The sequence below is a fragment of the Micromys minutus genome (assembly GCF_963924665.1).
Source record: "Micromys minutus genome assembly, chromosome: 3".
Taxonomy (NCBI): Eukaryota; Metazoa; Chordata; class Mammalia; order Rodentia; family Muridae; genus Micromys; species Micromys minutus.
This window is the reverse complement of record NC_137972.1, coordinates 33,522,410-33,538,830: the sequence shown is the minus strand read 5'-3', so window position 1 is coordinate 33,538,830 and position 16,421 is coordinate 33,522,410. Positions and strand designations below refer to the sequence as shown.

The 16,421-nt window shown below is 44.6% G+C and overlaps 1 protein-coding gene across 1 annotated transcript in view; it reads right to left on the bottom strand.

The window, feature by feature from the left end:
• The window catches only part of RAD18 (RAD18 E3 ubiquitin protein ligase), a gene marked incomplete at its 3' end in the record, with an annotated part of 65,124 nt that extends 59,627 nt beyond the window's left edge, over nt 1–5,497 (bottom strand). The window contains exons 1-2 of the mRNA XM_080914585.1: nt 5,406–5,497; nt 1,804–1,885 (exon numbers count right to left, since the gene is read on the bottom strand). Coding sequence (XP_080770711.1) covers nt 1,804–1,885; nt 5,406–5,456 — 133 coding nt within the window. The 5' untranslated portion in view covers nt 5,457–5,497. The remainder of the gene's footprint in view (nt 1–1,803; nt 1,886–5,405) is intronic.
• Nucleotides 5,498–16,421: the final 10,924 nt, after the last annotated feature.

Here is a 16,421-nt window from a genome sequence, read left to right as displayed (position 1 = left end):
AAAATGCATCACTTTAAATCATACTGATTCAATAAAAATTTAATTAGTTTTATGTTAACAAGCACATCCAGGACTCCAGCTCTGCATAGCTCTGTAACCCTCATCTGCTATTCTTGTCGCGCCACACTTCCCCACTGTGATGGTGATGGACTATCTCTCGGGGACAGTTAACCCTCAAATAAACCCTTCCTTCCATAAGTTGCCTTGGTCACGGTGTTTTACCACAGCAAAAGAAAAGTAACAATCTGCTCATAATGGGCCAAGCAGTGGGGGTGTTTTGGTATGTGTATTATATGTAGAAGCACTTGCCTGGGTACGTACACATGGAGCCAATGCTGTGTGTCTTCCTCAGTCACCCTCCATCTTATTTTTTGAGACAAGGTCTGAAATTTACTGTTGTTACTGTTGTTTTTCCAGTTAGGCTGACTAGAGTGAATCCATCTGCCTTGTGTGCAACACAAGGTACCAAATGTATAGCATCCCCTTGGCTTTTAAGGGGATAGAGAGATCACAACTCATATCCTCACTTTACCCACTAAACTATCTTCCACAGCCTTGTCAAGTTTTGCATATTAATTCTCAGAACTATCTTCTGAAGTAGAAACTACTCAACAGACTTTTACATTTAGAGAAATTCTGGGCACTAATTATGAACTCATCCACTTGGTAAGTGGCACTCAAAAGCTAAGTGTAGGTGTATCTGCAAAGCTGACAGTTGCTGTCATCTTATTATGACTTCACAGAACTTCTTGTCAATACTGTTTTCCAATAAAACCATCTTAAGCCAAACTGAACTGATTTTTAACTTTGCAAGACAAAATCAACTTGAAAACTGAGGACAAAAAAAAAATCCTAACTCTAAATAGTCAATACACTACATGGCCTAAATGTCAGGCTAACTAACCTCTACAGCCATAATTAGGAGAGTGGCAGCACTTGCCTAGGAATGTATGAGGGTATGGCTAAGTCTTATCCCCCAACAAATAAGTAAACAGATGAATAAGCTTATTCAATTAGCATTTAAAAATACTTCTCATAAAGAAAATAAGCAATTCTATTGCACAGTTGTTTTTGGTAGCACATCACTGCTAAGTGATAAAATGATCTGTAATACTCTTCAATAAGAGAATTCTGAGGGAATCCATATGGTCCTTGAGTTATGATGGTTTGACTGACAATTTTCCAGCTATACCAGAATGAAAAAAAGGTATTCACTCAATAGAAACTGTATTTTACATTTTAATTTTCTGTCCTGCTCCCTACCACAATGTTCTATTAGCAGTATGCAGTATAATACTTTTAAATGGCAGGTAGAGGTAGTAGGCACAGCTCCCCAAAAGCAAGCTGGTCAGAAGGGTGTGTGTTTCTGCCTATTGATAAATGTTTACCTAATTAATACTTCCAACTGCTGATAGCTTTACTGGGATATAATTTCATGTTAAAAAGCATCTGCATTCCTACTATTTTAAGTTTAAAATTTATAATTTCACACTAAGTGGCTGAACCATTTATCTGTAATCCTGCTAAAAATATCCTGAAGTTTAAACTATGAAAGAGCTCAGCAACTAAGCATATATACTCTTACCAAAATCTTTTCTAAATAAATCTACAAAAGGCATATAAAATATAAGGTAGAAGATACAAGACTCTCGTAAAAGACAAAACTGCCATAGTCAAGAAAAGGTGACGGCAGAGACCCTGAAGTGCAAGGCAAAGGGATGAAAGATGGAGACCAAGTATGTGAGTCTTCAGCAGTAAGAGAATGACCCTGTGCTTTTACTAACAAAAACAATGTGTACTTACAGTTGTGAGAACACTGGGGGATAATCACTGCAATGTTGAAATACTCAAAGCAAATCCCACAGCGCAGCAAGTCATCTATTGTCTGCAATGCAAAAGCACGTGTGTCAGCAGGACATCAACAGCATAATCAATACCTGACACACAACTTTCCCTCTAGTCCCTACAATTAATTACATAACACTTACTTGTGAGTGACACATCCGAAAACTATAAACAACAAAGAATCATGACAAACAGAGAAAAGCTTCCCCACAAATATTCAACTTTCAGGTTATCTGGGATAACCTTGTTTTGTGAACAGCTGGAGCTGCAGGTTCCTGTACCACACACTGTTAGTCCTTCACAAAGGGTTCCTGCATCCCTGCTCTCTTCCATGTTTCTAGCTCTTCAGATACATCCTCTGGCATATAGGCATCACTTGGTGGAAGACATCAACAACCAGTCAACACATAGTTTAAGAACCAAGTTGGAGACTGTCTTAGTTAGGGTTTCCATTGCTGAGACAAAAATACCATGACTGAAAAGCAAGTTGAGAAGGACAGGGTTTACTTGGCTTATACTTCCAGATCATAGTCCATTACTGGTGGAAATCAGGACAGGAACCCAAGCAGGGCTGGAACCCAGAGGCAGAGCTGATACAGAGCTCACAGAGAGGTGCTACTTACAGGTCTGCTTCCTGTGGCTTGCTCAGCTTGCTTTCTTATGGAGCCTAGAACTGGCACCAACCACATGGGCTGGACCCTCCTGAAAAACTATCCTATAGCTGGATCTCAAGAAGGCACTTCCTCAACTGAAGCAGCTTTCTCTCTGATGATGACTCTAGCCTGTGTCAAGTTGACATAAAACCAGCCAGTACAAAAAACTGACAAAGCCAAAGATGTAAAGAGACTCTAGTAGGGTATGGTCAATGCACCTGCACTGCCAGCACTTTAGAGGCTTGAGTGCAAACCAAGATGTGGCTATATGAGACCTTATCCCAAACAAAAACAAATAATAGATAAATGCTAAGCTGTCCAATTAAAATCCTTATTCCACAATGAGAAAATTAATGTCCAAAGTAAGCACACAATACTGGGCTTGAGTCAAGCCAAGACTGAAATACCATCCTCCTCTTGGTAGTCCAGTACTTTTAGCATTATACACCATGGTGCAGCCAATGAGAAAGCCTTCAAAACAGCTAGCTAAAGCCAGCGTCAATCTGGACAATAAGCTAAACAGAACCAGATTTAGTCTTGCAACCTAAAATATTTTAATTTGTTTAAGAAAGGTACTGATAGTAATTACAGTGGGCTGCTTCATTCTCAAGAAGTGGAAGTGTGGGAGCTAAGGAGGTAGCTAAAGGACAGAGTCCTTGTCTGGCAGAGCTACAGTGTGAGACTGCTCAAAAAGCAAAAACCAAACAAACAAAACACCACCACCACCAAAAAAGAATGTATTCCATATATAAGGAAACTTGTGAAAGGATACTACAAAGTGATCAATCACGGTTACTAAAATGAGGGGACTGGGCAATGATCTTTTTCACTCGACGTATTTCTTGAACCATATGAATCTATTACTTAAAAATTATAAAGCTAAAGACATGGTTCACCAGTTAAGAGGACCTGTATTCAATTCCCAGCACCCATACATAGCTCATGATCATCCATGACTCCAGGTCCAGGGGAGACAACACTTTCCTCTGACCTCCATGGGCACGAGGCATGCATGGAGTGCATGTACACGTAAGTAGTTAAAGTGCTCAATGCCCAAAATAAAATAAGTCATTAAGAATAAATAATTAACTTAATATAAGCAAATAAAACTACGGGAGTACATACTTTTAATCCTAGCACTTCAGAGGCAGGAGCAGGAGGATCCTAAGTTAGAAGCCAGCTTGGGCTCTAAACCTAACACTATTACATACAGAACCTGTCATAAAACCAAACACAAACAAAAAAGTTGTCATTATCCATAGGAAACATTACACAGCTATACAAAACCTGCTAGGGTTGGGTGGTAGTGGCACATGCCTTTAATCCCAGAATTTAGAAAGCAGAGGTAGTGAGTTCTGTGAGTTCTAGGCCAGCCTGGTCTACAGAGCTAGTTCTGGGATAGACAGGGATACAACAAAGAAACCCTGTCTCAAACACACACACACACACACACAGACACACACACAAATAGTAATAAATTTTGGAAGGGAAATGTTCAGGTTGTAATAGATGCATTTTTAAATCTTTTTTTATTCTATTTATTTATATTTCAAATGTTATCCCCCTTTCCAGTTTCCCCTGCACAAAGCCCCATCCCTCCCCCTTCCCCCCTGCCTCAATGAGGAGGCTTCCCCACTTGCTTCCCCACTCCTGCCTCAGAGCCCTAGCATTCCCCTACCCTGGGTCACTGAGCCTCCACAGGATCAAGGGACTCTCCTCCCAGTGATACCAGATAAGAAAACCCTCTGCTACCTATCCAGCTAGAGCCATGGGTGTCCCCCCCCCCCCCCCAAACAGTAATGTAAAGCCTGCACTCAGAGGGCAGAGCTAGTTCCAGGACAGCCAAGCCTATCCAAAGAAACCTGTTTCAAAGAACAGTAACAAAAGCAAGCAATAATCAACTATCATAAGGAAATGTTTAGGTTGTAATAGATACAATTTATCTATTGCATGTAGAAGAAAAGGATAGAGTGGGCACTCCGGACAGAGGCAGGAGGGCTACCCAGTGATTCTATTAGAAAAATAAACAAACAAAAACATCCACTGGATGAACAGATGTGACACACATCTTTAATACCAGCACTCTGGAGGTAGAGGAAGGCAAACAAATTTCATCGAGTTCAAGGCCAGCCTGGTCAACATTAGCAAGGCTACAAGAAACCCCGTCTCAAAAACAAAAACAAACAAACAAAAAAAAATTAAATGTTATTTTAAGTGAGATAATTCAGTATACAATAATTGCTTAAAACGAAAGGCTAAGGGCTGGTCTTTGTTTTAAAAAGACGTGAGCCAGGGATGAGTGTTCAGGTTGCTGGAGCAGAGGGATCATGAGGCCAGCCTGGTCTACATACCAAACTCCAGGCCAGCCAAGGGTAAGACCTTGTCTCCTAAATTAATAAAATAAATAAAAATTAAATAAAGAGAGATGCGTCATTAATGAGTCATGCAGGACACATCAGGCAGGGAAACCGGTTGCAGTGTGTTAAGAACGAGGAGCACTTCTGGACCTCGGCCAGAAATGGAAAACTATGTTAAGCAGACCCCCTGTTACGCTACTTGATTATAAATGTCATCCGATGCAACGTCCACCCAAACCACAAGTGGTTTCACTGTTAACACAGGAGTTCTAGTAGGATGAACAGTCACCATCGTTGACACTGCGTTACAGTGACTTTATCTCGGTGACGCAGTGATAGTGACAGAAACCCAAAACATCCGGTTCCTTAGGGCGGCCACCTTGGGCTCACTGCGCAGGACCGCAGCGCGTTCCCCGACCATCTCGGGGGTTGGAAACTGAGGCCCGGCGTCGCGAGGCCAACCAGGTTAGGGCCGAGGCGTGGGCGCGCGGACCGGGGCGCCCTGCTCTTACAGACGATGTCCGCACCACGGCCTTCCCCGGACACTCACCTTCATCACCGCCAACCCCGGAGGCCACCGCGGCTCGGCCAGGACCTCCATGGTCGCACCTGATGAGACCGCCAGCTGCCGGCCTGCCACGCAGTTCCTCTACTCGAAATTCCCCGCGCTACAGCGTACGTCAGCTACGTGCAGAGCGCTCGCGGCGAGCGCACAGCATGCTGGGTGCTGTAGTTCGCGTGCGTTGGGCGTCAGCGGCTTCAGAAGACTGAAGCAGAAAAGGGAGAATTCCAGGGCGTAGCCTGGAGCAATGCGGGCCTGCAACCTCTTGGATCCCAGGAAACAAGAAGATAATTGAAAGATTAAGGGCAGCTTTAATCTGTCTTGTAAAGTGAGTAAACAAAAGATTACTGAAGGTGATTGGATATTAGGAAAAGAACAGACTGAAGTCTAGTTGATAGAGTTCAAGGTCTAGGCTCACATCTTCTCCTCCAGGTCGTATTCTCTGGTTGCTATAGAGATCTATCCTGCTCCTTGCAAATATCTAAAGTTACACTTCTGTCTCAACTCCTCTTTCTGTAGCCATCCACCAGAGCCACATAGAGCCTCTGTTCTTCAGAGATAAACCATGGTTAATATTGACATTTAGTTCTCAGATATTCCCCATGTATAAGGACCAGTGTTAGCAAAGGGCATTATTAAATCAGTTTAACAGGAACCCACATTCTTTTTTATCAAATTACTCCAACGACTTCATAGGCTTCTCATTCTATTCTATCTCCCAGGTGATGTCTTATCACCTTGACTGTCCCCAGCAAGGTTCCTTTTAAGCTGATTTAACCAGAGCCCCATTATCTAGATGTAGAATACTGACCAACACACACAGTGACGTTTGCTACTCAGTTCAGCATTCATCCTCTGCCTTCTGTGGGCCTCCACTGCACTAAGTCTCAGGGGCCACAACTTGGTCCAGATGCCACCCAAGACAGAACCATGTAGTTTGCTGTGTCACTGATACCCAGGTGGCCCAAACTTTTACTGCTTCAGCATAAATGTTTTGAAGACTTACAATGAACCAGGCATATGAGCTATCCTGAGAAGTAGACAGAGAGGTGTGATTATTACACTTGAAGTGAAGACTGAGACCCAACAGGTTAGGGCTTCATCCTTTTGAATTTTTATCATAAAATGACCCCTGCAATCTGGGCCAATTAATATTTCCTAGCCTACACTCACATATGAACTGTGCAACAATAACAAGAACAACATTTAGGTGGTAGTTTACTTATTACAGTAATAGCTAACACGTATTAGACCACCTGTATTCAAAGCACGACTGAGGCTTTTTGTTTTTTCTGTCTGTGCACTCGGTTTATTCATTATTCAAAGAAAAGGAAAATGGGTAATTGGTGCAGGGCATTTTGCAAGTAGTAGAAGCAGGGTTTGAACTCGGGGCATTGGGCTTTTTAGCATATAAACTACCACAGAATAGTCTCATAAGAATCTGATCAAGACAAGTCTTTCTACGTACAGATACAGGAGTGTCTGAACAGCAAAAGGATTCAGACACGGGATCGAGCAAGCCAGCAACCAGAAGATACATGAGGGATGTGAGGGATTTGTACCAACCAATCAGAGAAGAGCACACAAATGAAGTTGAGTTGGGAGCTGCTGGATAGTTCTGGGAACATCAGGAGGAGCAGGTTGCTGTGCAAAGATAGAGCAACAACAAAAAATCTGCATTATTAGTGCACTGTAGTTGTTCCTTTATGGCCTTCTTTGGATACTGGGTAATTAGACTGACAGGTGGCTGGGCAGTGAAAGAGAAATGTATGAGAAAAGAGGGAAAGATGGGAAAGGGGGAAGGGAGCAAGAGAAGAAGAAAGAGAAGAGGGTAATTGAGAGAGAAAAGAGGCAGGGGTGGGGAGGCATCCTCTTCTCTGTGCAGAGCCTCAAGTCCCCCCCCCCCATGTCATTTTCCTCTAAACTCTTGCCACTTGGTGAGATGGCACAAATGGGCAAATCACCAGGGAGTTCACATTCGCAGGTTGTCTTTTCCTCCTGAGCTGAGTGTTTCTCCTCAGTCTTTTCTTTGGCAGCACCCAGAGAGCAAGACATTATTCCAGGTCACTTCTGGGCCTGGGTAGAAAAGTTCCAGGGGACAAGCAGGTTCCAGAAAGACCACCATGGGCTCAGGGCAATATGTCTCCCCTTTCCCCTCCCATAAGCCTCAAGAGCTGTTCTCCTGTAACAAGCTGCCGTCCGTTTCTAAGAAATGTGTCTTTCTTTTAGATCAATAAAGAGTTTGTGCTTCTTTATTCAGGAGCAAAACCAAAATGTTCTGTATTTAAAAGGTGGGGTAGAGTCAGTGGGATCCCCCACAGCCCTTGGCATCAAGTGAAGAGCCAGGATAGGATGGCTCCATAAAAGACGGATGCCCAGTAAACCCGAATTTCAGATATACAGCAAATAATTTTGAAGTATAAAGTGTCACAAACATTACACATAACATACTTATATTTTTAAAAATATTCCCTGCTTATCAGAAATTAATTTTTAACCTGGTCTTCCAGTGCCTTTATCTGCCAAATCTGACAACCCTAATCAGGGCGACCTCCTCCCAGCCAGGTGGAGGCCTGTCCTCAGCTCAGCCTGGGTGTCTCACCGTCCGAGCACCTGCCAAAAGCATCTTTGCATCCTGCATTCTCTTCATTCTAATTCACTTTCTTTGTTTGTCTTCCCTCCTACCTTCCTTATCTCTCCTTCCCTCCCCCCTCCCTCCTTCCATTCTTCCATTTTTTAAATTTTTATTGTTATGTGTCTGTCTGTCTGTCTGCCTGCCTACCACAGTGCTGCATCCTCAGCTACCCCCACTCTCTCAGCTCCCCCCTTTTAAGGTTCGGCTATTTTATGTTTGAGTGTTTTGCCTACAAGTTTGTGCACCACATGCATGCCTAGTGTTTTTAGAGGCAAAAAAAAAAAAAAAAAAAAAAAAAGAAGAAGAAGAAGAAGAAAGGAAGGAAGAAAGAGGGGGGGGAGGGAGAGAGAGAGAAGGAAAACTGCTGAATCCGTGGATCTAGCTATGGTTGTGAAGTACCATGTAGGTGCTGGGATTCCACCACCGGTCCTCTGGAAGAGCAGGAACTAGTTTTAACCACCAAGCTGTTATTGGAGGCCCCAGCCTTGTGGTTTTAAGACAAGGTCTGGCTCTGAAACCAAGTCTTTCTGCTTTTACCTCCCAAGCCCTGATGCTCCGAGCTGCAGGGCCCCACAAGACCCAGCCCCTCCATTCATTTTACTAAATGTTTCCAGCCCCCTGACACCTTTCCCAGGAGCAGTGCTACACAGATGACTAATCAGATGTAGTCCCTGATCTTGGAGCTGACACCCTGGGGTTTGGAGAGGGGACGACATAGACAAGGAAGTATGAAAGAAAGTGAATTTCCTAATGTGGAGCGTGAGGGTGAGTACATTGAAGACTGATGTTTCAATGAAAAGTAGAAAACACCATGAATGAGGTGACCTGAGAAACACATGCATGGGGATTCCTAGACTTGACAAACCTCTCCGAACCTCAATTTTCTCATCTGTAAAATGAGCTGATCAGACAGCATTTGTATCCAAAGGACTTTTAAGATGTATGCCAATGCATTGCAGTGATATTTGAGATTCTAGTGCACAGAAAACATAGAAAAAATGCATGATTTTAAAATTCGAGTGATAGACATAGCAAATTAACTAAGCTACTGCCTGCATTATTCTAATTTTTTAAAAATTTCCATTAATATTAGGACGTTTATTAGCTGCCATCTTACAAATGGCCACATGGGGGCAACAAAGTACCATACAAACTGAGATCAAGCTGGTCAAGCACTGCATTAATCCATAATTTATTCACATCTTTTTTTTTTTTTTTTTTCATTTACTTGACTTTAATGAGCTCTGAGTATGTTTGGGATCCTTTTCAGAACCTATAGAAGAAAAGGAATTGAATCAAGGTGTGGTCCACCCTTAACCCCAGCCATCAGGAGGCCAAGGCAGGCAGGTCTCTTGGGAGTTCGAGGCCAGCCATAGCTACAAAGTGAAACCCTGTCAAGAAAGAATGAAATAAAGAGGGGAGAGGAAGGGAAGGAGGGACACGCCCCCACTACTGCCACTACTGTCTTCCTGAGGTCATGTGTGTAGTGCAAGCCCCCAAGCCAGGCACTATTACCGTATCTATTTTAGAAATGATGATCTTGAAAAGTAAGAGACCATTCCTCTTCTGAAGGGGTCCCTGAAGAGAAGCTGAGACTATAAGAGCCAGAGAACAAGGAGGATTGGAGCAAAATAGTCTTCTGGGGAGGGTAGGTCCATTGTGCTCAGGAATGCATAGAAAAATTTCAAACTCCTCACCCAGGCTTGAAAGCCCTGAGTACGTCTGCTGCACCTGTTACACCTTTCTCCGTCTCTTCCAGACTCTGGATTTTTCTGTTCTCCCCCACACCAGGCTCTTTCAACATGCGTGTCCTATGCAGCCCTCCAAATCCAGGCCCATCTTTTGACAGAGTAGCCCGACCCAGTTTAAGATTCCTCTTCTCAAAGTGGTCACCCTACTCTCTCAGCTTAGAGCATACCTGTCCCTCCCCCCACACTTTTGACCTTTATTTTGCCAATATCACTGTTTGACCTCCAGGTTTTGATGTCAGTTCACAGGTCCAGTGCACAGGCATCTGTATCCAATTTGCTCATGACTGTCCCAGGACTCACAGCATGCTCGGCCAATGCAATGATTAATATGGTCATGATGACAGGAACAGGAATCACATAGAAGCTGAGCCCCTGAGTGCACCTGTGAGGGAAGTGTGTTGTCCCTTAGTGTGGGGCAGCACCGTCCTATAGAGTTGGTTGGCACCAGTATTCATCACTGCCAACTCCCTGACTGTGGATGTGACATAATTTCACACTGCTGTCACTATGATATCTCTGCCATGGATGACTATGGCCTTCAACTGGGAGCCAGGATAAACCCTCAATAGGCTTTTGACAGTAATGAGAAAACTAACTTCACATACAGTGAGTTCTCAGAAACTATCCAGACTGACTAGGCAAAATAGTCAGACGAGGCTATCTGAGGCAGTAACTAGAGGCTGAGGGCAGAGAACCTGGGAATGAGTGTCTGTCCCCAGCCGAAGATTGAGCCAGGGCAGAGGTTGCATTGAGCTAAGAGGGACAAAGACTTATGTGGAGAATGACCAAGAGATGCAGAGAGAGGTTGGAGAGACGGGTTGTTTTAATTAGGGTTTCTATTGCTATGATAAAGGCTGTGACCAAAAGCAACGTGGGGGAGGAAATAGTTTATTTCATCTTGCACTCCCTGGTCACGCTCTATCCCCAATGGAAGTCAAGGCAGGGTCTCAAGGCAGGAACCTAGAAGCAGAAACTGATGCAAACACCGTGGAGGCATGCTGCTGACCGGCTTTCTCCTATGGCCTGTTGAGCCTTCTTTATTACAACACCCAGGACCATCAGCTGAGGAATAGCACAGCCCACATCAGTGATCAGTCAAGAAAATGCACCAGAGGCTTGTGCATAGACAAGTCTGGTGGGGAAGTTTTTCCAGTTGATGGTCCCTCTTTCTAAATGACTCTAGCTTGTGTCAAGCTGATATAGAACTATCCAGCACATGCATCTTTGGCCCAAGAAGCAAAACTTGGAGTTTCATCCTCTGCTACGTTCTGGTCACACGAACCTGTTTGGTCCTCAGCTCTGGGGGAGGAAGGCAAAGACCAGCTCGAGAGTGATGCTGTCTGAGTCTGTCCCCAACTCTGTGCTTCTTTGTAGTGGCCTAATGGCAGGCCTCCCAACCTCTCCTGGCAGCTTATTTATTGACTGGGTCAGAGAAATGGTGGTGCTTGCCTTGCAAGATAGATGTAAGGACTACTTAGTTAGCTTTGGGCTATAGAAGGAACACAGTAAGGTTCGAACTGTCAACTATAGCCATTCCTTTCCCCTGTTTCTTTGTCATTTTAATTATTTATTTACAAGAGTATGATTTGGTGTGCCACCACGTGTGCCTAGAGATCAGAGGACAACTTGTGGGGAGTAATGATTTTCTCTTTCGGCTATGTGGGTCCTAGGGATCCAATTTAGGTAGTCAGGGCCTTTACCTGCTGAACTATTGTTCTGGTCCCTTATTTGTCCTTTTAATGACAAGATACAGACAGAAGCCTACCCAAGTTGTAATAAGTTCTTTTGTGAAGGGGAGAGTAAGGTTTCTCAGGGATCTTGGGCAGTGGGGTAGGTACACACAGTTTGTTCTCATGCTAGGTTCACACTACTTTGCTCTCAGAGGTGCTGGTCTCCACCATGGCCTTCCTACCATTCACCCCTCATTTTGTAACTTCTGCTAAAACTTCCTTTAAAAGGCCATCTGTTAGCTCAACTCATTAAGGGCCAGAATAACTATCCAATCAACCACTATTTCCTTTGGGTCGGTGGCCATCTATGACTCAGTGCATTGGGGCAAAGAGACAAGGTGAATACTGGGAGTATCCTCTAAAGTCACTGGGGTATCAGGTCATGTCCTTTAAAAAGGTGTGGTGGGCAAAGCAGAAATTATTGACCTTCCTTCTGTGATTCTGCAGCCTCTGCCCGCACATTAATCAGCCTCCCTAGTCCCTTGTCTTAGAGGTAAGGAAACTGAGGCTGACCTGGGCTAGAGACTTTCTCCAGTTAGTGGCCAGTGGAAATGGTGAGATTTCAGCTAAAGTTTTTCTACTGAAGTAAGTTCGATGCAGCCAGTCATTAGAAGTCCAGCAGCTTGTTCTTTCTTTCTACAGAGCACAGAGGTGAGGCAGGTGACAGTCACCAGGGTCTGTAGTGGCACTTGTGTAGACCTTGTGTGATACAGATTGCCCTTTCTGAATGACTGTGGGAGACACACACGGCTGCTTCTTAGTCACAGGTTCCCAACAAAGGTAGACCATTTATGTGCCACTTGCCAAGGTCATTCACTAATGTCAAAGCTGAGAGCTACATGCAGGTGTGGGTAACCTTTGCATATATATTCTTGACAGAAGCTCATCCATCTGCATGCAGGGGCTGTAGAAAACAGGAGTGGAATGTTTGGTGTAGGTGTCTGAGAGTGTTGAGGGATGAGGGGGACAAGTGTCAGGGTCCCACAGACCTCTTTTCTCCCTGTCCAGTTATGTTTGTTTGTGTTTGTTGGTTTGGCTTAGTCAACTTTTGTCAACATAAGCTAGACTTACCTGGGAAGAGGGAAGCCAACTGAGGGAGCCCGTGGATGAGTCTATAAGGCGTTTTCTTGATTAAGGATTGAGGCAGGAGGACCCAGCCCACTGTGGGCGGTGCCTCCCCTGGGCAGGCAGTCCTGGGTTATGTAAGCAAAGCAGCTGTGCTAGGATACATCCTCCACCTGGACTTGAGACTTGGGTCTGACTTCTCTCCTGACCTTTTCTCCCCATCTCACATATTCTATTCAATATCCCACCTAATGCAAAGCTGTATGCTCAGCTAGTGTAGAGGAGAAAATGAGATAACAGAAAGTGTTCCTATGGTAGTAAAGAACAACATGGCACAAAACATAGAGAATTAATTAGAATTATCCTCAAGCTCAGCATTTAATGGATATCAGTGAATGATAGATCTACTCCCCCAGAAGAAGCTTCGGCAGACTTAACTCCTTAAATGGTCGTCAGAGTAGCCAGACCCCCCAACAACCAGACATGGGGGGGTATCACAGAACCCTGGGATCTGTGGCCTGCAGCAAGCAGGGTAGCAGAAATGACACCGAGGAATCCTAGTTGAGAGTGTCAGTCCCCACGATTGTAAAGTAGAGACAGAGTCTACCACGGTGGGTACTTGCATGGATCCAGGGAAGGAAGGCATGTGAAGCAGTCAGCATACAGCACACACTTGATGGATGTCATCATTGGTAGGTGGGAAAGTTTAGTGTATTTGACTGAGCGTGTTATAACGTATCAGTTAGTGACTGGTCTGCTGTGTAAATCCTACCCTAGCATTGAGTGGAGCTGAAGCCCATTGCTGTTTCTTATCACTCATGGACCTCCAGGGCATATCAGCTCTCCTGATCTCTTATGGGAAGCTATTCTTCACTGACAGAGTCTGGGAGGGATGACAGTTTCTATGTAACTGGGGGTGCTCTACCTGCTTATAGTCAAACAACTGAAGTTTGCCCTTGGTGTAAATTTTGTGTCTTAGAGTTAGAGGTACGGTTCTGTTATTTGCTGACTTGGAACTGATTGGATGGTCATTTTGTACAGTTGAGCTGTGAGCAGCTTCAGAGATGAAGATTAGAAACTGGGCCTCATCCATCTGTGTCCCCAGCAGCAAACTTGGGGCCAGGCACATAAAAAGATACTTGTTGGATGACAGGCTTCTAATTTGGGGTTCCAGGATGAGCAAGGTTGCTATGTCAGGTGAATGGATTGTGGAATGTATAATAAAAATGTAGCCTTCTAGAGAGTTCCATAGCAGAAGAGCCTGGCTTTGCAAAAACCACCAAGCAGGGGTAGAATTTGGGTGGGTGTGGTAGTCACTGGGGTTGTGGCCAAGACCTGTGCACAGAGACTGTTACATGAAGATCCACCAGAGGGAGCTTCGGGCTCTGAAGTCTTCCTTGACTGCAGTGGGTGAGTAAAAGTAACTTTCTAGATAAGGACACCTGACCCAATCTTGGGACCATGTATATACAGTGAGACAAGGAATGAGGCACATCAAAAGTGCACGGCTTGGCAAACAGGTGGTTCAGATCCTCACTTCCCCACTTCTCCCGCTAACCTTGGTTGTGCAAATCACTGCTCCCTTGGGTAGCTTCCCATTCCTCTCTTCTCCTGAGAGCCGAGCATCTCCTAGTCTGCCAAAACTTTCTCTAATTTATCACTTTGCCTGTCACTCAATTAAATATCACTTTCAAACACGGGTGGTGCTTCCTTCTGCAAACTAACTTACATGGTTTGGGATTAAAGGTGTGTGCTAAGGTCACGTCTGTGTATCTGTATTTCAGCCAGAGGGATTAAGGGCTGAACTACACCACAGCCAGAAACAGAGTTTTTTAGTAGGTAATGCAACCTCAGTCTTCACAATGGGATCAGATATCCCGCAGCACTGGAGTGGATGATGGAACTCCGGGAGGCTGATGGAAGAAGTCTACAGGGTGGGCGCAGGATAAGAAGCCCCTCCCCTTGGTGTGTCAGTACCCTTGCAAACAACCACGGAGTATGTTTGAGAAAAAGTTAAGCTGTTTTATTTCACAGGATAGCTCCACATCAAACCAGCAGGCACCATCAGAATACGCAACAGAGGATCCAATCAGACACTCTATAGGACGGGCATTTGGCCATAAGGTAGAGAGAAATGATACCCAGAAGAGGGCAACAGTTAGCATCACATGGGGACAGGCAACCAGCAATTTCCTAGGGTGGTTTCAGTTTGTTTTTTTTTCCTGTCATAATTTGGGGGAAGAAAGAAAACAAAGCAAACAAAATAGACCAGCCACTCTGAAGCAATCAGAAGCAAACCTATTGCCAAACCATGTAAACAGTCCCACTGCCTGGAAGGAGGGTCTGGCCGCAGAGCTGGCCATGACACACTTCCATCTAGGGAAGGAAAGTGCACTCTGGGGGTTCCACTTCAAGGAACAGTTTTGTGATTTGCCTGGGACAGTTTACACAGAAAGGAGTTGTCAGCAAAGGACAGTGATAGCCATTTGGCCTGTCCCAATGGTTGGGACAATAGTATGCTGGCAGATCAACAACCTTAAGAGAGGCCAGGAGGTCTCAGACTGACAGAAGCCCCTCTGGCATTTCCCTGGGTAGCTTGGGGTTTGTGGAATTCTCTACTTCAAATTCATCTCAGTGGAGAAGAGACCCCAGAGAACCAGGGAAGTGGACATGAACTGTCAGCATTAGCTCTGCACAGCAGAAAATTAGCTAAGCAATACCTTGGCTCACCCTTTCCTGCCTTTTCCTCCCAGTCCAACAGGACCCACTACCACAGCTAGAAACGACTCCCCACTCCATCCCTTTCTGGGTTTTTTTTTTTTTTTTTTCAAAAGAACGAGGCATTTGCTCTAGTGTGGAACCATCTGGAAGATGAGAAGTTAGAAACAGAAAGGCTGAGAGGGAGGACTGTTGTTTAGTCCTTGGGTTTTTCCAGCACTTGTTCCAAATGTATGTGCACTGGCCACTCAACAGCGACCAAGTACCAAGTCACAATATGTCCTCTGCATCCATGCCTCCTGAATAAGAAAGAGATGCACCCAACAAGGCACTCCAGGAGATGCCAACGAAGGGAGCCCTCTATACAGGCTTCTCTCCCACCAGCTCCCTTTTGTGTACCACAAACCAGTTTAAAGTGTTTATAAGGCAGATCTCTGAACTGCTGGTTCCAGCCAGTAGCCAACAGATGGCTCCATTTCCCTGTGTCTCTTCCCACTCCGATTTGATTTCTTCACTGGATATAAACCTTTCCGTTCCTTAGGGGTCCATTTCCCTCCTGACCCCTGGTTTAGTGACTTCAGAGAAAAGACTCCCTAGGCTTCATTCCCACCCCCACAGTTCCCTCCAGTTGTGTGCTCTGTCCAGGGTTCAAAAGGCGCTTCAAGGTGAGAAGTTAGCACTGAAGAGAAGGAAAGACGACAGTTGTTCACAGGATCCCACAGCTCAGAGTAGCTTGACGAGGAAAAGAGGAGGGCAGGGAGGGAGATTGGGGTCGGAAGCTCGGCTTGTTCTCAAATTGATCGGAGAAAGGTCTTGAGTGGCATCTGGGCCACACAGTGCCCAGGAAACTAGACCAGGAATTAATTGTCTTTGGTCAGTTTAATTAAATGAACATCTTGCTGGTTCATTCCTAAAACAGACTGAACACTGGTTATACATAAAGACAAAAGGCTTGACCTCGGGGTAAGTTGGAGGTTAAGAAATCATTCCATGAAGCCAAAATAATTTTTTTAAATGCCCGTTATAAACTAACTGATCAGTACAGCTTTCAATAATGGTGATGAACATTGGTAGACACCACTTCCCCTTGTACGCTTGGCTATAT